At 33.3% G+C, this 26008-nt stretch overlaps 1 protein-coding gene across 10 annotated transcripts in view; it reads left to right on the top strand.

Annotated features, from left to right (window-relative positions):
- LOC149791957 (uncharacterized) overlaps nt 1-26008 on the top strand; it is a 153420-nt gene that overhangs the window by 109279 nt on the left and 18133 nt on the right. For 9 of the 10 annotated variants that reach the window (XR_016423457.1, XM_089970474.1, XM_089970472.1 and 6 more), the window contains 16 exons: nt 2492-2663; nt 3530-3584; nt 4295-4443; nt 6490-6629; nt 9182-9353; nt 10216-10270; nt 10971-11119; nt 12851-12990; nt 15496-15667; nt 16534-16588; nt 17305-17453; nt 19500-19639; nt 22204-22375; nt 23234-23288; nt 23988-24136; nt 25814-25953. Coding sequence is in view for 8 of the 10 variants with exons in the window: in XM_089970474.1 (XP_089826600.1) it covers nt 2492-2663; nt 3530-3584; nt 4295-4443; nt 6490-6629; nt 9182-9353; nt 10216-10270; nt 10971-11119; nt 12851-12990; nt 15496-15667; nt 16534-16588; nt 17305-17453; nt 19500-19639; nt 22204-22375; nt 23234-23288; nt 23988-24136; nt 25814-25953 (2064 nt within the window). In the remaining 2 variants the exon portion in view is untranslated. Of the gene's footprint in view, nt 1-2491; nt 2664-3529; nt 3585-4294; nt 4444-6489; nt 6630-9181; nt 9354-10215; nt 10271-10970; nt 11120-12850; nt 12991-15495; nt 15668-16533; nt 16589-17304; nt 17454-19499; nt 19640-22203; nt 22376-23233; nt 23289-23987; nt 24137-25813; nt 25954-26008 lie in introns of those variants that run through there. The other variant, XR_016423458.1, reaches the window with a different exon arrangement.

Below are 26008 nucleotides of genomic sequence, written 5' to 3'. Positions count from 1 at the left end.
GATACCCAGGACACATGTGTGAACCTGTGAGTATAATTGTATGTTAGGTTGTAGTCCGATAAATCAGCCCCCCAAATCTGTATTGATACTGATAAACGATACCCGAAAATCAGTCTCATCACTGGTGAGGAACTGTTATATGCTAGTGCACGACTGGGTACACAAAATGTAAGCATGAACTTCTTACTGTCATTATATCGGTCAAACTGGTCTATGAAAATGTGGTTTAGATTACAAAATAAATATTTGAACTTGGAGATATAATTCTGTCAGATTAATATTTGTTGCAATTTTGTCTACCAAAGATACAGTTGACTTTGTTTCTGTTTGATAAACGTAAAAGTGCCGATTCATTTTTATTCCTTCCGTCAACTTGTCGCCGTTGAAATGACTTTAGAACACACTTCATATTATGAACAAAATAATAAAGATCTATACACAATAGGCAACAATGAAAATGTGTTTTAAACATGAGATTCGTTTTAAAATAATTGTTAACTTAGGTACATTATACTGATTTTGTTGTATAGTATATAATAGGGAGTATGACATGCAGTAAATACTGTGATATGCAGTATACACTATTATGACTTGTACATTGTCACACTTACTGTAACATGTAATATACAGAGTACTGACTTGACATGTAAATAATACCGACAAGGACATGTGACATATATTAACAATGACATGTTTTATAGCCTGCTGACTATGACGGGTGGTAAAGAATACTTACTATGCTTTGTAAGATATGATACTTATAATGACATTTAGTATTTCATAATGATTTTAGTATCTGTTACACTGATAGGTTGCATACCATAATGTCATGTAGTATATACCACTGATATTTAGTGTATTATGCTCACTATGACATGATATAATATAACATGTTGGATATGACGGGAGATGACAATTTGTATACAATATCAGGAACGAGATGTTGGATATAATACTGGCTATAAAATACTGTATCAAATATTGACAAATACATTTTGGGTATAATACCTTTAATGACATGTTAGACATAATACTGACTACAACAATTGCTATATAACATTGACAGTGACAGTTTGGATATAATACTTCCTATGGCATGTTGTATATAATACTGGTCATGGCATATTGGCTATATTACTGGCTATGAGATGCTGTATATAATACTAGCTATGACATTTGTATATAATATTGGAAGTGATATGCTGTATATAATACTAGTTATTACATGCTGTATATAATATCTACAATGATATGCTGGATATAGTATTGGAAACGATATGTTGGATATAGTTCTGTTTTTGACATGCTGTATATAGTATTGGAAGTGACATGTTATATATTATAATACTGGTTATGGTATGATGTATATTATACAATAACCTTTCGTATAAGATACAGTGTTGACTTGTATATCAAAACAATTTGCATGCAGCTTAATCTATACCAGTATTTCTATTAAATATAGATTATTTTCATTACAAGTCAATGATGTTATAATATGCTTATGATAAATGTGAGATATGTCAGAGGAATAACTTTATTTTGGCGCTAATTTGTAAGGAATATTCTTAATATTGAGTAGAAATAAAGTACTGGTTTCAAACACTGTTTTCATTGAGCATATCTCAAGGTGCGAAGTTACGCAGTATAAGCCTAGAAAACTATAAATACCACGTTGATTCTGTAAAAATTTAAAATTCATATCTAACCATACAAAAGACGTAGTCTTAGAAGGAGAAAGACCATATCATAGAATGCCCTGATTATGCACATAACGTTGCATTTTGAACAGTGATATAATTATCACTTTGAAACTCATATTAATAATATTGAACATCTGTTAAATAATGAATATTTGCATATTTATTTGACATAATAACTTTTATAATATATGCCGTGCGCGCTTTTGTCCACGAGCACTTGTCAGTGTGCTTTTGACCTGCGCACTAACGACAGGATACCTCGAGGAAATTTATTTAGTCACAGTACGTAAAAACCCTCCAAACTACCCCGTCATGCCATCATCCACGTTAATGTCTCGCTCACCTAAAAGAGTGGCGACACCGGTTGAAATCAAGGAGAGGTAATGGCTATATGTGTTGCCCCTTGCTGTCTACAACAGACAGAATAAGCCGATTTAGTCTTTTGTAAGATCATATTCCAGAGGTACTAGGTTAATATGCCTAATGTAATGTGTTATGGTAAATATTCTCGAAGAACCATACTTTATTTACTTACAAAATTTGCTTGTGGCAGTAGAAAAGACAATGAAAAGAGAAAAATCAATTGCAATACATTATTTTTTATTACGTTGATCATACTATATAATCAATTGATATCATAATAATAATAATTGTATTGTTATTTTTATTATTATTATTATTTGGAAGAAGATGTTGACGATTATAATATATTTTTAATTCATTTATATTTATTGTAAAGAAAATGATAATTTCAAAAATTGTGTAACATTTTATTTTGATAATCACAGCCATGCCCTGAAGGTAGATGGGGTAATGGTTGTACGAGTGACTGCGAGTGTACGCCAGCCAATACTGCTTCGTGTAGTCGCACGGATGGTGCGTGCCAGTGTAAACCGGGGTTCACTGGCGAAGTCTGTGAAAATGTTTGTCCGGATGGATTTTATGGACAAAATTGCCAGTGTAAGTTTTTGTTTCCCAATGTATGATTCTCTTCACTATAGTACTTTGGCAGTCGCGTATGTTTTGATAGCTTTTGTCGTAGTAAGATTTTAAAAAATAATAGATGCCAGATATAGGTTATGTCATCATTAAACCTTTACAAGAATAGATAGGATTATTAGTATAGAAGAAAAAGAAATAACATGGCTTACAAAGAACACACAATGGTAAACAACTCAGAATGATTGGATTATAGGAATAGAATCTGCACCCTCATCAGAAACGCTATTGATTCAACCACCACGTTTAAAGCCTCTATCAGTCGCCTATTAAGACCCTCGGATTAGCGCATCAGATGTATTCTATACATCCACGAGCCTGTATGGGATTAGTTGTTACTCCGCTGGACCTAATCTATTCCAGCCCGAAATTAAATGTTTGTTCCGTATATAGGAATTGGAAAAAGATTGGCAAACGGTCATCTTGTATCCAAGCAAAGAGTATTACATATACAACAGACCATATTATTTTTATTACTGTATTTCAGTGCACTCAAATGTTATTGAGCTTTGACACAGTCACACAAAAGCATGCAGGCACACAATACTAACACAGACGCATATGCAAAGGAAACTGGTAATATTCACTTATGTCGCAATTGTAATAAAATTCCATGGGATAAAGTTTTACCAAGTCATGCAAAGCTAACATTTTGCATATCTCTTGTTAGTGGCAAGACTATTCGAGGCAGTATCAGCGTGGGAAAAGTCATTTTATTTGAATCAAATTCAAGTGATTAAGCATGCTTAAGTTGTAGGTAAATTTCTCTACCAAGGATTTATTGTTTAATTAAATAATTTTTTAAATGTTTATTTTATCCGAAATAGCTCCCTGTAACTGCTTACATAGTGCTTCCTGTGACCATATAACTGGAATTTGTCAGTAAGTATTTATTTTTACCTTTTGTATTAAATGTTGAAGGATTCCAATTTTGCTTTGAAACAGATTATCTTTTAACATAGGCAAGGGGCAAGTAATCCAAACAATTAGGTTGATGCACATTTTCTTTTTCTTATCATGGCTGACACACACTTGCATACGGATGTACGGTATATCACCATCTACTTGCATAGGGATTAACGGTATATCACCATCTTCCTGCTATTGCCCATTTAAAAGTTAGAGCAGAAATAGATAAAGGTACACTGTAGAGAAACAGGAACGCAACATAAAAGGCATGCGCTTACACCTCCCAGTATGGGTCATTGCATAGAAAAGCATTTGAAAACTAGTAACTAATTGAACATAATCAAAAATTCAAGCAAGTATTTGAAAAAATCATCAAACTTGTAAAAATAAAACAAAAATATTGCTTGCAAATGCGCAAAGAAGATTACATAAATTTGAATAAAAATATATACCAATACGTTGTAGCGAGACAGGAAAGCAACAAAAAAGATCATGCGCATACGTCTCCCATTATGGCTCATTACATAGAAATGCACAGAAAAGCTTGTCACTAATTCCACATAAACTAAATGTCAAGCGAGTGTTTCAAAAATTCATCAGATGTCTACAGATAATAAAAAAATATTGCTTGCAAAAGCGCGAGAAAAAAAGTAAATCAAACCGTAGCGATCTTCTTGTTACAGGTGTCTGCCTGGCTGGTTAGGTGCCTCATGCAACATTACCTGTACTCAAGGAACCTTTGGCATGAACTGTGCAAATGTATGTAACTGTAATTATGGTGTGTGCTCTCCAGAAGATGGCACATGCTTTTGCGAAATGGGATACAAATTGCGTATGTTTTTCTGCGATTGCTCTATCTTTCTATCTTCCTCTCTCAATCTGCATCTCTAATGAAATTATTTGGCATATATTGATAAATTGATTTGCTTTGCTATGGGATAGAGAGAATATAGAGTGGATATGTACTTCAAGCGAGTGAATATCGGATAAAGTTGATCGAGAGTATGGACGAACCTGGCATGAAATATATGCATTATTCTTACGGAGCAAGTAATTGGCTTTTTTGTGTTTCTGTTTTCATTTTATGCCCAAATGTAGTGGTCATTAATATTTTTACAAGATTAACATCGTATATATTGCTGTATCCATGGCGATACTGATAGCCGTTTACCATTCTGTTGAATATTGTGCATATTTCACATAAAATATCAGTAGTAACATAATTCTTCTGCCTAATTAGCGACAAATTGTACTTTGAAGCAATCTTGAAGAAATAGGTATGTAAATTTTAACGGATTTGAACTTTTTTTGTTTGTACATGCGCTGGACTTGCTATTAGACCATGCATGCATCTGCAAATAGCATAAGTCGTTTAGTTGTAGCAGTATCCATGCGACGGTGCAAATACTTTTAGCATTTAACACCAGTGAATTATCAGTTCTTTTCCTTGGGAAATCCAATAATTTCGGGCCGTGCATTAACTATGTTTTACTGGTATTATACCATTCAACCTTGTAGGATAAAATACTTTTTCTATTTCATTGTTGAGGAGTCTTAAAATGGCACCGTTTTCTGCGTTTTCATGTCTAATGTCACAGGCTGATATTTGTTAATATGAATGATGTTTAGTTCACCAAACATAAACAAATATTAAAAGAAAAAAGACATTTCAAGAAAAGATTGACTTACATTTATATCACACAATCTCAATTCCTATAACGATGCACTCTTTTCAACAACTGTCTGATAAGCCATTTTGTTGTTTCGAACTAACGCTGTGTAAGATAGACTTTTATTGATGTAAGTTCTATTAAGAATTAAACATAACTAATCACCAAAGAAAACCTTGACTCTGTAAAAATTGAGAAATAACAAAACAAGTTTTCACCCTGTATCAGAAGGATTTTATACCTATTTGTATTATATAGTAATTTTCTTTTGCAATTATAATACCTTTTGCTACCATTTACCTTACATTGTATATACCTTTCACCGTTGTATTGTAATTAGTTGTATTTTAACTGCATTTTAACCATTACCATTGAACCATTACATTGCAACTACATTTTATCGATTATGTCGTAACTTCCCTCTTTTGTAGTTATTGTAACTATAGTTCACCAGTACATTTTATTTTTTACCATATTTTTACTTCATTTGTTTGTGATATTGTAACCGTTTCATTTCATTGTGATATTGTAACAACATTCTACCCAGGGCTGGCGCTAATATATAGGCAAACTAGGCAGCCGCCTAGGGCGCTGATTTCAGGGGGCGCATTTCTCCAAATCAACAACAGTTTTGAAAAAAATAAATAAATAAATTTCAGTTTTATTGAGGGTCGTTTTTTATCCTGGTTTATTTCATACAGGGACAAATAATCGGGTAGATTCAGTCTGACCGAAACACCAGGCTGACCGGAACAAGCAAAATTTTGAAATTGATATTTTCCGGAGTGGGGTGGGGCGCCAGAATCTAACCTTGCCTAGGGCGCCAGATAGTCTGGCGCCGGCCCTGATTTTGCCTTAGTACTTTTTATCTTTGAAGTGATATTTACCTTTTATCTTTCATTTTGTAGTACTTCATAATTGTGTTTATATGGCATAGTTTATCTTCATAATCAATGGGGAAGGAAGAAGGGGATGCTTAATATTTAAATGTATAACTTTAGACCTCGTATTGCATTGATTTGCCACTAAATTCTAATATGTGCAAATGTTTCACAACTGCCATTTTTCTTGGAAGCCACTGCCTCCATTATACAGCCAGATTGTACTCCATCCTAATGTATCAACTGTGGTAATTGTCTAAAAGTACATATTTTTTGTATGTTTTCACCATATTAGAATCCATTCACGACATAATTGTTGTTTTTCAGCCACCTGCTCTCAGCGGTGTGACCCATATCAATGGGGACAAAATTGTTCGCAATATTGCGATTGTTCCGACTCGCCATGTGACCCTGTGAATGGATTTTGCTACTGTTTTCCTGGTTACACAGGAAATAATTGTGAATTGGTAAGTATCGTTATCTGCTGGATTGGTCTATCACAGTGTAGGCCTGGATACCCAGGACACGTGTGAACCTGTGAGTATAATTGTATGTTAGGTTGTAGTCCGATAAATCAACCCCCCAAATCTGTCTTGATACTGATAAACGATACCCGAAAATCAGTCTCATCACTGGTGAAGAGCTGTTATATGCTAGTGCACGACTGGGTACACAAAATGTAAGCATGAACTTCTTACTGTCATTATATCAGTCAAACTGGTCTATGAAAATGTTGTTTAGATTACAAAATAAATATTTGAACTTGGAGATATAATTCTGTCAGATTAATATGTGTTGCAATTTTGTCTACCAAAGATACAGTTGACTTTGTTTCTGTTTGATAAACGTAAAGGTGCCGATTCATTTTTATTCCTTCCGTCAACTTGTCGCCGTTGAAATGACTTTAGAACACACTTCATATTATGAACAAAATAATAAAGATCTATACACAATAGGCAACAATGAAAATGTGTTGTAAACATGAGATTCGTTTTAAAATAATTGTTAACTTAGGTACATTATACTGATTTTGTTGTATAGTATATAATAGGGAGTATGACATGCAGTAAATACTGTGATATGCAGTATACACTATTATGACTTGTACATTGTCACACTTACTGTAGCATGTAATATACAGAGTACTGACTTGACATATAAATAATACTGACTAGGACATGTGACATATATTAACAATGACATGTTTTATAGCCTGCTGACTATGACGGGTGGTAAAGAATACTTACTATGCTTTGTAAGATATGATACTTATAATGACATTTAGTATTTCATAATGACTTTAGTATCTGTTACACTGATAGGTTGCATACCATAATGTTATGTAGTATATACCACTGATATTTAGTGTATTATGCTCACTATGACATGATATAATATAACATGTTGGATATGACGGGAGATGACAGTTTGTATACAATATCAGGAACGAGATGTTGGATATAATACTGGCTATAAAATACTGTATCAAATATTGACAAATACATTTTGGGTATAATACCTTTAATGACATGTTAGACATAATACTGACTACAACAATTGCTATATAACATTGACAGTGACAGTTTGGATATAATACTTCCTATGGCATGTTGTATATAATATTGGTCATGGCATATTGGCTATATTACTGGCTATGAGATGCTGTATATAATACTAGCTATGACATTTGTATATAATATTGGAAGTGATATGCTGTATATAATACTAGTTATTACATGCTGTATATAATATCTACAATGATATGCTGGATATAGTATTGGAAACGATATGTTGGATATAGTTCTTTTTTGACATGCTGTATATAGTATTGGAAGTGACATGTTATATATTATAATACTGGTTATGGTATGATGTATATTATACAATAACCTTTCGTATAAGATACAGTGTTGACTTGTATATCAAAACAATTTGCATGCAGCTTAATCTATACCAGTATTTCTATTAAATATAGATTATTTTCATTACAAGTCAATGATGTTATAATATGCTTATGATAAATGTGAGATATGTCAGAGGAATAACTTTATTTTGGCGCTAATTTGTAAGGAATATTCTTAATATTGAGTAGAAATAAAGTACTGGTTTCAAACACTGTTTTCATTGAGCATATCTCAAGGTGCGAAGTTACGCAGTATAAGCCTAGAAAACTATAAATACCACGTTGATTCTGTAAAAATTTAAAATTCATATCTAACCATACAAAAGACGTAGTCTTAGAAGGAGAAAGACCATATCATAGAATGCCCTGATTATGCACATAACGTTGCATTTTGAACAGTGATATAATTATCACTCTGAAACTCATATTAATAATATTGAACATTTGTTAAATAATGAATATTTGCATATTTATTTGACATAATAACTTTTATAATATATGCCGTGCGCACTTGTGTCCACGAGCATTTGTCAGTGTGCTTTTGACCTGCGCACTAACGACAGGATACCTTGAGGAAACTTTTTTAGTCACAGTACGTAAAAACCCTCCAAACTACCCCGTCATGCCATCATCCGCGTTAATGTCTCGCTCACCTAAAACAGTGGCGACACCAGTTGAAATCAAGGAGAGGTAATGGATAAGGGTGTTGCCCCTTGCTGTCTAAAACAGACAGAATAAGCCGATTTAGTCTTTTGTATGATTGGATTCCGGAGTTACTAGGTTAATATGCCTAACGTAACCTGTTATGATAAATATTCTCGAAGAATCATACTTTATTTACTTACAAAGTTTGCTTATAGCAGCAGAAAAGACAATGAAAAGAGAAAAATCAATGGCAGCACATTATTTTTTAATACATTGATCATACTATATGATCGATTGATATAATAATAATAATAATAATAATAATAATTGTATTATTATTATTATTATTGTTGTTGTTGTTATTAGGAAAAAGATGATGACGATTATAATATATTTTTAATTCATTTATATTTATTGTAAAGAAAAAGGTAATTTCAAAAATTGTGTAACATTTTATTCTGATATTCACAGCCATGCCCTGAAGGTAGATGGGGTAATGGTTGTACGAGTGACTGCGAGTGTACACCAGCCAATACTGCTTCATGTAGTCGCACGGATGGTGCGTGCCAGTGTAAACCGGGGTTCACTGGCGAAGTCTGTGAAAATGTTTGTCCGGATGGATTTTATGGACAAAATTGCCAGTGTAAGTTTTTGTTTCCAAATGTATGATTCTCTTCACTATAATACTTTGGCAGTTGTGTATATTTTGATAGCTATTGTAGAATGAGATTTAAAAAAATAACAGATGCCAGATAGAGGTTATGTCATCGTTAAACACTTACAAGAATAGATAGGATTATTAGTATAGAAGAGAAAGAAGTAACATGGCTTACAGAGATTACACAATGGTAAACAACTCACAATGATTGGATTATAGGAATAGAATCTCTACCCTCATCAGAAACGCTATTGATTCAACCGCCACGGTTCAAGCCTCTATCAGTCGCTTATTAAGACCCGCGGAACAGCGCGTCAGATGTATTCTATAGATCCGCGAACCTGTATGGGATTAGTTGTTACTCCACTGGACCTAACCTATTCCAGCCCGTAATTACGTGTTTGTTCCGTATATAGGAATTGCAAAAAGATTGGCTAACGGTCGTCTTGTATCCAAGCAAAGAGTATTGCATATACAACAGACCATATTACTTTAATTACTGTATTTTAGTGCACTCTTATGTTATTGAGCTTTGACACACTCACACAAAAGCATGCACTCACACAATACTAACACAGACGCATATGCAAAGGAAACTGGCAATATTCACTTATGTCGTAATTGTAATAAAATTCCATGGGATACATTTTTATCAAGTCATGCAAAGCTAATATTTTGCATATCTCTTGTTAGTGGCAAGACTATTCGAGGCAGTACCAGCGTTGCAAAGGTCATTTTATTTGAATTAAATTCAAGTGATTAAGCATGCTGACGTGTAGGTAAATTTCTCCAAGGATTTATTGTTTAATTAAATAATTTTTTTACATGTTTATTTTATCCGAAATAGCTCCCTGTAACTGCTTACATAGTGCTTCCTGTGACCATATAACTGGAATTTGTCAGTAAGTATTTATTTTTACCTTTTGTATTAAATGTTGAAGAATTCCAATTTTGCTTTGAAACAGATAATCTTTTTACATAGGCAAGGGTCAAGTAATCCAAACAATTAGGTTGATGTACATTTTCTTTTCCTTATCATGGCTGACACACACTTGCATACGGATGAACGGTATATCACCATCTACTTGCATAGGGATTAACGGTATATCACCATTTTCATCCTATTGCCCATTTAAACGTTAGAGCTCAAATAGATAAAGATACTCTGTAACAAAAGAGGAACGCATGAAAAAAGGCATGCGCATACATCTCCCGGTATGGGTTATTACATAGAAAAGCATTTGAAAACTAGTAACTAACTGAACATAATTAAAATCTGAAGCAAGTATTTGAAAAATCATCGGACTTGTAAAAGTATAAAAAAGATATTGCCTGCAAATGCGCAAAGAAAATTACATAAATTTAAATAAAAATATACAGAATTACGTTGTAGCAAGAAGGGAAAGCAACAAAAAAGATCATGTGCATACGTATCCCAGTATGGGTCATACATTGAAAAGCACAGAAAAACTAGTCACTAATTGCACATAACCTAAAATTCAAGCAAGTATTTCAACAATTCATCAGATATCTACAGATAAAATGCCTGGATATGCGGGAGAAGAAAAAGTAAATCAAACCATAGCGATCTTCTTGTTACAGGTGTCTGCCTGGCTGGTTAGGTGCCTCATGCAACGTTACCTGTCCTCAAGGAACCTTTGGCACGAACTGTACAAATGTATGTAACTGTAATCATGGTGTGTGCTCTTCAGAAGATGGCACTTGCTTTTGCGAAATTGGATACAAATTGCGTATGTTTTTCTACAATTGCTCTATCTTTCTATCTTCCTCTCTCAATCTGCGTCTCTAATGAAATTATTTGGCATATACTGATACATTGATTTACTCTCTTATGGGATACAGAGAATATAGAGTGGATATGTACTTTAGGCGAGCGAATATCGGATAAAGTTCATCGAGTGTATGGACGAACCCGGCATGAAATATATGCATTATTCTTACAGAGCAAGTAATTTTCATTTTTTTGTGTTTCTGTTTTCGTTTTATGCCCAAATATAGTGACCATTAATATATATACAATATTAAAATCTTATATATTACTGTATCCATGGCGATAATGATAGCCGTTTACCATTCTGCTAAACTGTGTGCATATTTCACATAAAATATCAGTAGTAACATAATTCTTGCACCTAATTAGCGAGAAATTGTACTTTGAAGCAAAATTGAAGCAAAAGGTACCTGAACTATAACGGATTTGAACTTTATTTTTCTGTATATGTGCTGTACTTGCTATTAGACTATGCATGCATCTGAAAGTAGCATGAATCGATTAGTTGTAGCAGTATACCATATCGACGGTGCAAGTACCTGTAGTATTTAACGGCAGTGAATTGTCAATTATTTTCCTTGGAAAATCCAATTATTCGGGGCCGTGCATTAACTATGTTTTACTGGTATTTCACCATTTAACCTTGTAGGATAAAATACTTTTTATATTTCATTGGTGAGGAGTCTTACAATACAACCTTTTTCTGCGTTTTCATGTCAAATGTCACAGGATGATATTTGTTAATATGAATTATATTTAGTCCACCAAACATAAACAAATATTAAAAGAAAAGAGACACTTGAAGAAAATATTGACTAACATTTGTATCATACAATCTCAATTCCTATAATGCTGCACTCTTCTCAACAACTGTCTCATAAGCCATTTTGTTGTTCCTAGCTAATGCTGTGTAAGATAGACGGTTATTGATGTAAGTTCTATTAAGAAATAAACATAATTTATCACCAAACAAAACTTTGATTCTGTAAAAATTGAGATATACAGAACAAGTTTTCACCCTGTATCGTAAGGATTTTATACATGTTAGTATTATTTAGTAAATTCATTTTGCAATTATAATACATTTTGCTACCATTTACCTTATAGTGTATATACCTTTCACCATTATATTGTAATTAGTTGTATTTTAACTACATTTTAGCCAATACCATTTAACCATTACATTGCAACTACATTTTATCGATTATGTCGTAACTTCACTCTTTTGTAGTTATTGTAACTATAGTTCACCATTACATTTTATTTTTTACCATATTTTTACTTCATTTGTTTGTGACATTGTAACTGCTTCATTTGATTGTGACATTGTAACAAAATTTTATCGTAGTACTTTTTATCTTTGACCTGGTATTTACCTTTTATCTTTCATTTTGTAGTACTTAATATTTGTGTTTATATGGCATGGATTATCTTCATAATCAGTGGGGAAGGAAGAAGGGGATGCTTAATATTTAAATGTGCAACTTTAGACCTCGTCCTAAAGCCAGTATTGCATTGATTTGCCACTAAATTCTAATATATGCAAATGTTTAACAACTGCCATTTTTCCTGGAAGCCACTACCTCCTTTATAAACACAGATTGTTGTCCATCCTAACGTATCACCTGTGTTAATTGTCTAAAAGTACATATTTTCTGAATCCATTCACAACATAATTGTTGTTTTTCAGCTACCTGCTCTCAGCCGTGTGACCCATATCAATGGGGACAAAATTGTTCGCAATATTGCGATTGTTCCGACTCGCCATGTGACCCTGTGAATGGATTTTGCTACTGTTTACCTGGTTACACAGGAAATAATTGTGAATTGGTAAGTATCGTTATCTGCTGGATTGGTCTACCGCAGTGTAGGCCTTGATACTCAGGACACATGTGAGTATAATTGTATGTTAGGTTGTAGTCCGATAAATCAACCCCCCCCCAAATCTGTACTGATACTGATAACTGATACCCAAAAATCAGTCTCATCACTGGTGAAGGGCTGTTATACGCTAGTGCACGACTGGGTACACAAAATGTAAGCATGAACTTCTTACTGTCATTATATCGGTCAAACTGGTCTATAAAAATGTGGTTTAGATTACAAAATAAATATTTGAACTTGGAGATATAATTCTATCAGATTAATATTTGTTGCAATTTTGTCTCCCAAAGATACAATTGACTTTGTTTCTGTTTGATAAACGTAAAGGCGCCGATTCATTTTTATTCCTTCCGTCAACTTGTCGCCGTTGAAATGACTTTAGAATACACTTCATATTATGAAAAAATAATAAAGATCTATACACAATAGGCAACAATGAAAATGTGTTGTAAACATGAGATTCTTTTTAAAATATTTGTTAACTTAGATACATTATACTGATTTTGTCGTATAGTATATAATAGAGAGTATGACATGCAGTAAATACTGTGATATGCAGCATACACTATTATGCCTTGTACATTCTCACACTTACTGTAGCATGTAATATACAGAGTACTGACTTGACATGTAAATAATACTGACTAGGACATGTGACATACATTAACAATGACATGTTTTATAGCCTGCTGACTATGACGGGTGGTAAAGAATACTTACTATGCTTTGTAAGATATGATACTTATAATGACATTTAGTATTTCATAATGACTTTAGTATCTGTTACACTGATAGGTTGCATACCATAATGTTATGTAGTATATACCACTGATATTTAGTGTATTATGCTCACTATGACATGATATAATAATATAACATGTTGGATATGACAGGGGAGATGACAGTTTGTATACAATATCAGGAACGAGATGTTGGATATAACACTGGTTATGAAATGCTGTATCAAATATTGACAAATACATTTTGGGTATAATACCTTTAATGACTTGTTAGACATAATACTGCCTATAACAATTGCTATATAACATTGACAATGACAGTTTGGATATAATACTTGCTATGGCATGTTGTATATAATATTGGTCATGGCATATTGGCTATATTACTGGCTATGAGATGCTGTATATAATACTAGCTATGACATTTGTATATAATATTGGAAGTGATATGTTGTATATAATACTAGTTATTACATGTTGTATATAATATCTACAATGATATGCTGGATATAGTATTGGAAATGATATGTTGGATATAGTTCTGTTTTTGACATGCTGTATATAGTATTGGAAGTGACATGTTATATATTATAATACTGGTTATGGTATGATGTATATTATACAGTAACCTTTCGTATAAGATACAGTGATGACTTGTATATCAAAACAATTTGCACACAGCTTAATCTAAACCAGTATTTCAATTAAATATAGATTCCTTTTCATTACAAGTCAATGATGTTATAATATACTTATGATCTATGTGAGATATGTCAGAGGAATAACTTTCTTTTGGCGCTAATTTGTAAGGAATATTCTTAATATTGAGTAGAAATAAAGTACTGGTTTCAAACACTGTTTTCATTGAGCATATCTCAAGGTGCGAAGTTACGCAGTATAAGCCTAGAAAACTATAAATACCACGTTGATTCTGTAAAAATTTAAAATTCATATCTAACCATACAAAAGACTTAGTCTTAGAAGGAGAAAGACCATATCATAGAATGCCCTGATTATGCACATAACGTTGCATTTTGAACAGTGATATAATTATCACTCTGAAACTCATATTAATAATATTGAACATTTGTTAAATAGCGAACTTTTATAATATATGCCGTGCGCGCTTTTGTCCACGAGCACTTGTCAGTGTGCTTTTGACCTGCACACTAACGACAGGATACCTTGAGGAAACTTATTTAGTCACAGTACATAAAAACCCTCCAAACTACCCCATCATGCCATCATCCGCGTTAATGTCTCGCTCACCTAAAACAGTGGCGACACCGGTTGAAATTAGGGAGAGGTAATGGGTATATGTGTTGCCCCTTGCTGTCTAAAACAGACAGAATAAGCCGATTTAGTCTTTTGTAGGATTATATTCCAGAGGTGCTTGGTTAATATGCCTAACGTAATGTGTTATGGTAAATATTCTCGAAGAACCATGCTTTATTTACTTACAAAATTTGCTTGTGGCAGTAGAAAAGACAATGAAAAGAGAAAAATCAATGGCAATACATTATTTTTTATTACGTTGATCATACTATATAATCAATTGATATAATAATAATAATTGTATTGTTATTATTATTATTATTATTATTTGGAAGAAGATGTTGACGATTGTAATATATTTTTAATTCATCTATATTTATTGTAAAGAAAATGATAATTTCAAAAATTGTGTAACATTTTATTCTGATATTCACAGCCATGCCCTGAAGGTAGATGGGGTAATGGTTGTACGAGTGACTGCGAGTGTACACCAGCCAATACTGCTTCGTGTAGTCGCACGGATGGTGCGTGCCAGTGTAAACCGGGGTTCACTGGCGAAGTCTGTGAAAATGTTTGTCCGGATGGATTTTATGGACAAAATTGCCAGTGTAAGTTTTTGTTTCCCAATGTATGATTCTCTTCACTATAGTACTTTGGCAGTCGCGTATGTTTTGATAGCTTTTGTCGTAGTAAGATTTTAAAAAATAATAGATGCCAGATATAGGTTATGTCATCGTTATACCTTTACAAGAATAGATAGGATTATTAGTATAGAAGAAAAAGAAGTAACGTGGCTTACAAAGAACACACAATGGTAAACACCTCACAATGATTGGATTATAGGAATAGAATCTGCACCCTCATCAGAAACGCTATTGATTCAACCGCCACGGTTAAAGCCTCTATCAGTCGCCTATTGAGACCTGCGGAACAGCGCGTCAGATGTATTCTATACATCCACGAGCCTGTATGGGATTAGTTGTTACTCTGTGGACCTAACCTATTCCAGCCCGAAATTAAATGTTTGTTCCGTATATAGGAATTGGATAAAGATTGGCAAACGGTCTTCTTGTATCCCAGCAAAGAGTATTGCATATACAACAGACCATATTATTTTTATTACTGTATTTCAGTGCACTCAAATGTTATTGAGCTCTGACACACTTACACAAAAGCATGCAAGCACACAATACTAACATAGACACATATGCAAAGGAAACTGGTAATATTCACTTACGTCGCAATTGTAATAAAATTCCATGAGTTAAAGTTTTATCAAGTCATGCAAAGCTAACATTTTGCATATCTCTTGTTAGTGGTAAGACTATTCGAGGCAGTATCAGCGTGGGAAAAGTCATTTTATTTGAATCAAATTCAAGTGATTAAGCATGCTTAAGTTGTAGGTAAATTTCTCTACCAAGGATTTATTGTTTAATTAAATAATTTTTTTAAATGTTTATTTTATCTGAAATAGCTCCCTGTAACTGCTTACATAGTGCTTCCTGTGACCATATAACTGGAATTTGTCAGTAAGTATTTATTTTTACCTTTTGTATTAAATGTTGAAGGATTCCAATTTTGCTTTGAAACAGATTATCTTTTAACATAGGCAAGGGGCAAGTAATCCAAACAATTAGGTTGATGTACATTTTCTTTTTCTTATCATGGCTGACACACACTTGCATACGGATGTACGGTATATCACCATCTACTTGCATAGGGATTAACGGTATATCACCATCTTCTTGCTATTGCCCACTTAAAAGTTAGACAAGAAATAGATAAAGGTACACTGTAGAGAAACAGGAACGCAACATAAAAGGCATGCGCTTACACCTCCCAGTATGGGTCATTGCATAGAAAAGCATTTGAAAACTAGTAACTAATTGAACATAATCAAAAATTCAAGCAAGTATTTGAAAAAATCATCAAACTTGTAAAAATAAAACAAAAATATTGCTTGCAAATGCGCAAAGAAGATTACATAAATTTGAATAAAAATATATACCAATACCAATACGTTGTAGCAAGACAGAAAAGCAACAAAGAAGATCATGCGCATACGTCTCCCATTATGGCTCATTACATAGAAATGCACAGAAAAGCTTGTCACTAATTCCACATAAACTAAATGTCAAGCGAGTGTTTCACAAATTCATCAGATGTCTACAGATAAAATAAAAATATTGCTTGCAAAAGCGCGAGAAAAAAAGTAAATCAAACCGTAGCGATCTTCTTGTTACAGGTGTCTGCCTGGCTGGTTAGGTGCCTCATGCAACATTACCTGTACTCAAGGAACCTTTGGCATGAACTGTGCAAATGTATGTAACTGTAATTATGGTGTGTGCTCTCCAGAAGATGGCACGTGCTTTTGCGAAATGGGATACAAATTGCGTATGTTTTTCCGCGATTGCTCTATCTTTCTATCTTCCTCTCTCAGTCTGCATCTCTAATGAAATTATTTTTCATATACTGATAAACTGATTTGCTCTGCTATGGGATAGAGAGAATATAGAGTGGATATGTACTTTAAGCGAGTGAATATCGGATAAAGTTGATCGAGTGTATGGACGCACCTGGCATGAAATATATGCATTATTCTTACGGAGCAAGTAATTGGCTTTTTTGTGTTTCTGTTTTCATTTTATGCCCAAATGTAGTGGTCATTAATATTTTTACAAGATTAACATCGTATATATTACTGTATCCATGGCGATACTGATAGCCGTTTACCATTCTGTTGAATATTGTGCATATTTCACATAAAATATCAGTAGTAACATAATTCTTCTGCCTAATTAGCGACAAATTGTACTTTGAAGCAATCTTGAAGAAAAAGGTACGTGAATTTTAACGGATTTGAACTTTTTTGTTTGTATATGCGCTGGACTTGCTATTAGACTATGCATGCATCTGAAAGTAGCACGAGTAGTTTAGTTGTAGCAGTATCCAAACGATGGTGCAAATACTTTTAGTATTTAACGCCAGTGAATTATCAGTTCTTTTCCTTGGGAAATCCAATAATTTTGGGCCGTGCATTAACTATGTTTTACTGGTATTATACCATTCAACCTTGTAGGATAAAATACTTTTTCAATTTCATTGGTGAGGAGTCCTAAAATGGCACTGTTTTCTGCGTTTTCATGTCTAAACGTCACAGGCTGATATTTGTTAATATGAATGATATTTAGTCCACCAAACAGAAACAAACATTAAAAGAAAAAAGACACTGGAAGAAAAGATTGACTAACATTTATATCATACAATCTCAATTCCTATAATGATGCACTCTTTTCAACAACTGTCTGATAAGCCATTTTGTAGTTCCCGAACTAATGCTGCGTAAGATAGACTTTTATTGATGTAAGTTCTATTAAGAATTAAACCTAACTTATCACTAAACAAAACTTTGACTCTGTAAAAATTGAGAAATACAAAACAAGTTTTCACCCTGTATCTTAAGGATTTTATACCTATTTATATTATATAGTAACTTCTTTTTGCAATTATAATACCTTTTACTACCATTTACCTTACATTGTATATACCTTTCACCATTGAATTGTAATTAGGTGTATTTTAACTACATTTCAACCATTACCATTGAACCATTACATTGCAACTACATTTTATCGATTATGTCGTAACTTCTCTCTTTTGTAGTTATTGTAACTATATTTCGCCATTACATTTTATTTTTTACCATATTTTTACTTCATTTGTTTGTGATATTTTAAGCATTTCATTTCATTGTGTTATTGTAACAACATTTTACCCAGGGCCTGCGCTACCAAAAGAGCAAACAAGGCAGCCGCCTAGGGCGCTGATTTCGGGGGCGCATTTCTCCAAATCAACAACAGTTTTGAAAACAATAAAATAAATTAATTTCAGTTTTAGTGAGGGTCGTTTTTTATCCTGGTTTATTTCATACAGGGACAAATAATGGGGTATTGTTAGTCTGACCGAAACACCAGGCTGACCGGAACAAGCAAAATTTTGAAATTGATATTTTCCGGAGTGGGGTGGGGCGCCAGAATCTAACTTTGCCTAGGGCGCCAGATAGTCTGGCGCCGGCTCTGATTTTGCCATAGTACTTTTCATCTTTGAAGTGATATTTACCTTTTTTCTTTCATTTTGTAGTACTTCATACTTGTGTTTATATGGCATAGTTTATCTTCATAATCAATGGGGAAGGAAGAAGGGGATGCTTAATATTTAAATGTGTAACTTTAGACCTCGTATTGCATTGATTTGCCACTAAATTCTAATATGTGCAAATGTTTCACAACTGCCATTACTCCTAGAAGCGACTGCCTCCATTACAGAGATAGACTGTTGTCCATCCTAACGTATCAACTGTGGTAATTGTCTAAAAGTACATATTTTTTGTATGTTTTCGCTATATTAGAATCCATTCACGACATAATTGTTGTTTTTCAGCTACCTGCTCCCAGCGGTGTGACCCATATCAATGGGGACAAAATTGTTCGCAATATTGCAATTGTTCCGAATCGCCATGTGACCCTGTGAATGGATTTTGCTACTGTTTTCCTGGTTACACAGGAAATAATTGTGAATTGGTAAGTATCGTTATCTGCTGGATTGGTCTATCGCAGTGTAGGCCTGGATACCCAGGACACGTGTGAACCTGTGAGTATAATTGTATGTTAGGTTGTAGTCCGATAAATCAACCCCCCAAATCTGTATTGATGCTGATAAACGATACCCGAAAATCAGTCTCATCACTGGTGAAGAGCTGTTATACGCTAGTGCACGACTGGGTACACAAAATGTATGCATGAACTTCTTACTGTCATTATATCGGTCAAACTGGTCTATGAAAATGTGCTTTAGATTACAAAATAAATATTTGAACTTGGAGATATAATTCTATCAGATTAATATTTGTTGCAATTTTGTCTACCAAAGATACAGTTGACTTTGTTTCTGTTTGATAAACGTAAAGGCGCCGACTCATTTTTATTCCTTCCGTCAACTTGTCGCCGTTTAAATGACTTTAGAACACGCTTCATATTATGAACAAAATAATAAAGATCTATACACAATAGGCAACAATGAAAATGTGTTGTAAACATGAGATTCGTTTTAAAATATTTGTTAACTTGGGTACATTATACTGATTTTTGTCGTATAGTATATAATAGGGAGTATGACATGCAGTAAATAGTGTGATATGCAGCATACACTATTATGACTTGTACATTGTCACATTTACTGTAACATGTAATATACAGAGTACTGACTTGACATGTAAATAATACCGACTAGGACATGTGACATATATTAACAATGACATGTTTTATAGCCTGCTGACTATGACGGGTGGTAAAGAATACTTACTATGCTTTGTAAGATATGATACTTATAATGGCATTTAGTATTTCATAATGACTTTAGTATCTGTTCCACTGATAGGTTGCATACCATAATGTTCTGTAGTATATACCACTGATATTTAGTGTATTATGCTCACTATGACATGATATAATAATATAACATGTTGGATACGACAGGGGAAATGACAATTTGTATACAATATCAGGAACGAGATGTTGAATATAATACTGGCTTTTAAATGCTGTATCAAATATTGGCAATTACATTTTCGGTATAATACCTTTTATGACATGTTAGACATAATACTGGCTATAACAATTGCTATATAATATTGACAATGACAGTTTGGATATAATACTTGCTATGGCATGATGTATATAACATTGGTCTTGGCATATTGGCTATATTACTGGCTATGACATGCTGTATATAATACTAGCTATGACATTTGTATATAATATTGGAAATGATATGCTGTATATAATACTAGCTATGACATTTGTGTATAATATTGGATATGATATGCTGTATATAATACTAGTTATTACATGCTGTATGTAATATCTACAATGATATGCTGGATATAATATTGGAAATGATATGTTGGATATATTTCTGTTTATGACTTGCTTTATATAGTACTGGAAGTGGCATGTTATATATTAATTATAATACTGGTTATGGTATGATGTATATTATACAGTAACCTTTCGTATAAGATACAGTGATGACTTGTATATCAAAACAATTTGCACGCAGCTTAATTTAAACCAGTATTTCAATTAAATATAGATTCCTTTTCATTACAAGTCATTGATGTTATAATACTTGTATGATCTATGTGAGATATGTCAGAAGAATAACTTTCTTTTGGCGCTAATTTGTAAGGAATATTCTTAATATTGAGTAGAAATAAAGTACTGGTTTCAAACACTGTTTTCATTGAGCATATCTCAAGGTGCGAATTTACGCAGTATAAGCCTAGAAAACTGTAAATACCACGTTGATTCTGTAAAAATTTAAAACTCATATCTAACCATGGAAAAGACGTAGTCTTAGAAGGAGAAAGACCATATCATAGAATGCCCTGATTATGCACATAACGTTGCATTTTGAACAGTGATATAATTATCACTCTGAAACTCATATTAATAATATTGAACATTTGTTAAATAGCGAACTTTTATAATATATGCCGTGCGCGCTTTTTTCCATGAGCATTTGTCAGTGTGCTTTTGAACTGCGCGCTAATGACAGGATACCTCGAGGAAACTTATTTAGTCACAGTACGTAAAAACCCTCCAAACTACCCCGTCATGCCATCATCCGCGTTAATGTCTCGCTCACCTAAGACAGTGGCGACACCAGTTGAAATCAAGGAGAAGTAATGGGTAAGGGTGTTGCCCCTTGCTGTCTAAAACAGACAGAATAAGCCGATTTAGTCTTTTGTAGGATTATATTCCAGAGGTACTAGGTTACTATGCCTAACGTAATGTGTTAAGGTAAATATTCTCGAAGAACCATGCTTTATATACTTACAAAATTTGCTTATAGCAGTAGAAAAGACAATGAAAAGAGAAAAATCAATGGCAATACATTATTTTTTATTACGTTGATCATACTATATGATCGATTGATATGAGAATAATAATAAATGTACTGTTATTATTATTATTATTAGGAAGAAGATGATGACGATTATAATATATTTTTAATTCAACTATATTTATTGTAAACACAAAGATAGTTTCAAAAATTGTGTAACATTTTATTCTGATATTTACAGCCATGCCCTGAAGGTAGATGGGGTAATGGTTGTACGAGTGACTGCGAGTGTACATCAGCCAATACTGCTTCGTGTAGTCGCACGGATGGTGCGTGCCAGTGTAAACCGGGGTTCACTGGGGAAGTCTGTGAAAATATTTGTCCGGATGGATTTTATGGACAAAATTGCCAGTGTAAGTTTTTGTTTCCCAATGTATGATTCTCTTCACTATAATACTTTGGCAGTCGCGGATGTTTTGATAGCTTTTGTCGTAATAAGGTTTTAAAAAATAATAGATGCCAGATATAGGTTATGTCATCGTTAAACATTTGCAAGAATAGATAGGATTATTAGTATAAAAAAAAGAAGTAATGTGGCTTACAAAGAACACACAATGGTAAACAACTCACAATGATTGGATTATAGGAATATAATCTGCAGCCTCATCAGAAACGTTATTGATTCAACCGCCACGGTTCAAGCCTCTATCAGTCGCCTATTAAGACCCACGGATTAGCCCATCAGATGTATTCTATACATCCGCGAACCTGTATGGGATTAGTTCTTACTCCGCTGGACCTAACTTTTTCAAGCCCGATGATAGGTGTTTATTCCTTATATAGGAATTGCAAAAAGATTGGCAAACGGTCGTCTTGTATCCAAGCAAAGAGTATTGCATATACAACAGACCATATTATTGTAATTACTGTATTTTAGTGCACTCAAATGTTATTGAGCTTTGACACACACAAAAGCATGCACGCATACAATGCTAACAAAGACGCATATGCAAAGGAAACTGGCAATATTCACTTATGTCGCAATTATAATAAAATTCCATGGGATACATTTTTATCAAGTCATGCAAAGCTGATATTTTGCATATCTCTTGTTAGTGGCAAGACTATTCGAGGCAGTATCAGCGTGGGAAAGGTCATTTTATTTTAATTAAATTCAAGTGATTAAGCATGCTAACATGTAGGTAAATTTCTCCATCAAAATTTATTGTTTAATTAAATAATTTTTTGAATGTTTATTTTATCTGAAATAGCTCGCTGTAACTGTGTACATAGTGCTTCCTGTGACCATATTACTGGAATTTGTCAGTAAGTATTTATTTTTACCTTTTGTATTAAATGTTGAAGGATTCCAATTTTGCGTTGAAACAGATTATCTTTTTACATAGGCAAGGGTCAATTAATTCTAACAATTAGGTTGATGTACATTTTCTTTTCCTTATCATGGCTGATGCACCCTTGCATACGAATGAACGGTATATCACCATCTACTTGCATAGGGATTAACTTTATATCACCATTTTCTTGCTATTGCCCATTTAAAAGTTAGAACTCAAATAGATACAGATACACTGTTACAAAACAGGAATGCAACAAAAACGGCATGCGCATACATCTCCCAGAATGGGTAATTAGAAAGAAAAGAATGGGAAAACAAGTCAATAATTGCGTATAGCCAAAAACTTAAGCGAGTATTAAAAAAATGTATCAGACTCCAAGAAGCAAAATAATATTGCATGCAAATGCTCAAAGAATAAAAAAATAATGATACATAAAAATACTTAATAAACTGTAGCAAGACAGTAAAGCAACAAAATAGATCCTGCGCATGCGTCTCCCAGTATGGCTTATTACATAGATAAGCACATAAACACTAGTCACTAATTGCACATAACATACAAGCGAGTATGTCAAAAATTCATTAGATGTCTACAGGTAAAATAAAAATATTGCCTGCAAATTCGCGAAGAAAATGTAAGTCAAACCGAAGCGATTTTCTTGTTCCAGGTGTCTGCCTGGCTGGTTAGGTGCCTCATGCACCAGTCCCTGTCCTCAAGGAACCTTTGGCACGAACTGTGCAAATGTATGTAACTGTAATCATGGTGTATGCTCTCCGGAAGATGGCACGTGCTTTTGCGAAAAGGGATACAAATTGCGTATGTTTTTCTACGACTGCTCTCTCTTTTTATCTTCATCTGTCAATCTACATCTCTAATGAAATTATTTGACATGTTCTGATAGATTGATTTGCTCTGCTATGGGATACATAAAATATAGAGAGGATATGTAATTAAAGCGAGTGAATATCGGATAAAGTTCATCAAGTGTGTGGACGAAACCGGCATGAAATGTGTGCGTTATTCTTACCAAGCTAGCAATTGGCTTTTTGTGTTTCTGTTTTCATTTAGTGCCCAAATGTAGTGGCCATTAATATATATACAAGAATTATAGCATATATCTTACTGTCTCCATTAAGGTTAGTAATAGATGTTTACCCTTCTGCTGAATTGTGTGCATATTTCACATGAAATACAGTAGTAACAGTTATTCTTCCTAATTAGCGCTAAACAGTACTTCGAAGCAAAATTGACGAAAACGGTACCTTAAATTTATAGTATTTGAATCTTTTTTTTTTTGTCTTTAGAAGTGCTGGACTTGCTATTAGACTATACATGCATCTGAAAGTAGCATGAATCGATTAGTTGTAACATTATTCAAGCAACGGTGCAAATACTTGTAGCATTTAACGCCAGTGAAGTATCAGTTATTTCCCTTGGAAACTCAAGTAATTCCGAGCCTTGTATTAACTATGTGTTACTTGTAGTATACCTTTCAACCTTGTAGGATAAAATACTTCTTGTACCTCATTGGTCATGAGTCTTAAAATAACCTTTTGTGCTTTTGATGTCAAATATCAAAGGCTGATATTTGTTACCTTGAATGATATTTAGCACACCAAACAGAAAAGAATATTAAAAGAAAAAGACATTCGAAGAAAAGCTTAATTAACATTTATATCAGACAATCTCAATTACTATGGTGATATACTCTTTTAAACACGTGTCACATAAGCCATTTTGTTGTTCCCAACTAATGCTGCGTAAGAAAGATTGTTATTGACATGCGTTCTATTAAAAAATAAATTTATCACCAAAGAAAACTTGTGACTCTGTAAAAATTCAGAAATACAGATACAGGTTTTGACCCCGTAAAGTAAGGATTGTATACCTATTAATATTATTTAGTAACTTCCTTTTTGCAATTCTAATATCTTTTGCTACCTTTTACCTTATGTTGTATATACATCTCACCGTTGTATTGTAATTGGTTGTATTTTCACTACATTTTAACCGTTACAATTTAAACATTACATTGCAACTACCTTTTATCAATTACGTTGTAAGTTCCCTTTTTTATAGTTATTATAGCTAAATTTCACCATTGCATTTTTATTTTTACCATATTTTGACTTCATTTGTTTGTGATATTGTAACAATTTTAGTGTAGTACTTTTTTTCTTAGAAGTGATATTTACCTTTTATCTTTCATTTTGTAGTACTTAATATTTGTGTTTATATGGCATGGATTATCTTCATAATCAATGGGGAAGGAAGAAGGGGATGCTTAATATTTAAATGTGTAACTTTAGACCTCATCCCAAAGCCAGTATTGCATTGATTTGCCACTAAATTCTAATATGTGCAAATGTTTAACAACTGCCATTACTCCTAGAAGCGACTACCTCATTTATAGAAAGATTGTCTAAAAATGCTTATTTTATTTATGTTTTCTCCATGTTAGAATACATTCACAACATAATTGTTAATTTTCAGCTAACTGCTCTCAAACGTGTGACAATTATGAATGGGGACAAAATTGTTCGAAAACTTGCGATTGTATCGAATCGCCATGTGACCCTGTGAATGGTTTTTGCAAATGTTTTCCTGGTTACACAGGAAATAAATGTGAATTGGTAAGTATCGTTATCAGTTAGACTGTTCTCTGTTAGTGTAGGCCTAGAGAATCAG

This window comes from Sinohyriopsis cumingii, chromosome 9 (genome assembly GCF_028554795.1).
Source record: "Sinohyriopsis cumingii isolate HCF-2022 chromosome 9, ASM2855479v2, whole genome shotgun sequence".
NCBI lineage: Eukaryota > Metazoa > Mollusca > Bivalvia > Unionida > Unionidae > Sinohyriopsis > Sinohyriopsis cumingii.
Note: the sequence above shows the minus strand (reverse complement) of the source record. Positions and strands in the feature narration are given on the sequence as shown.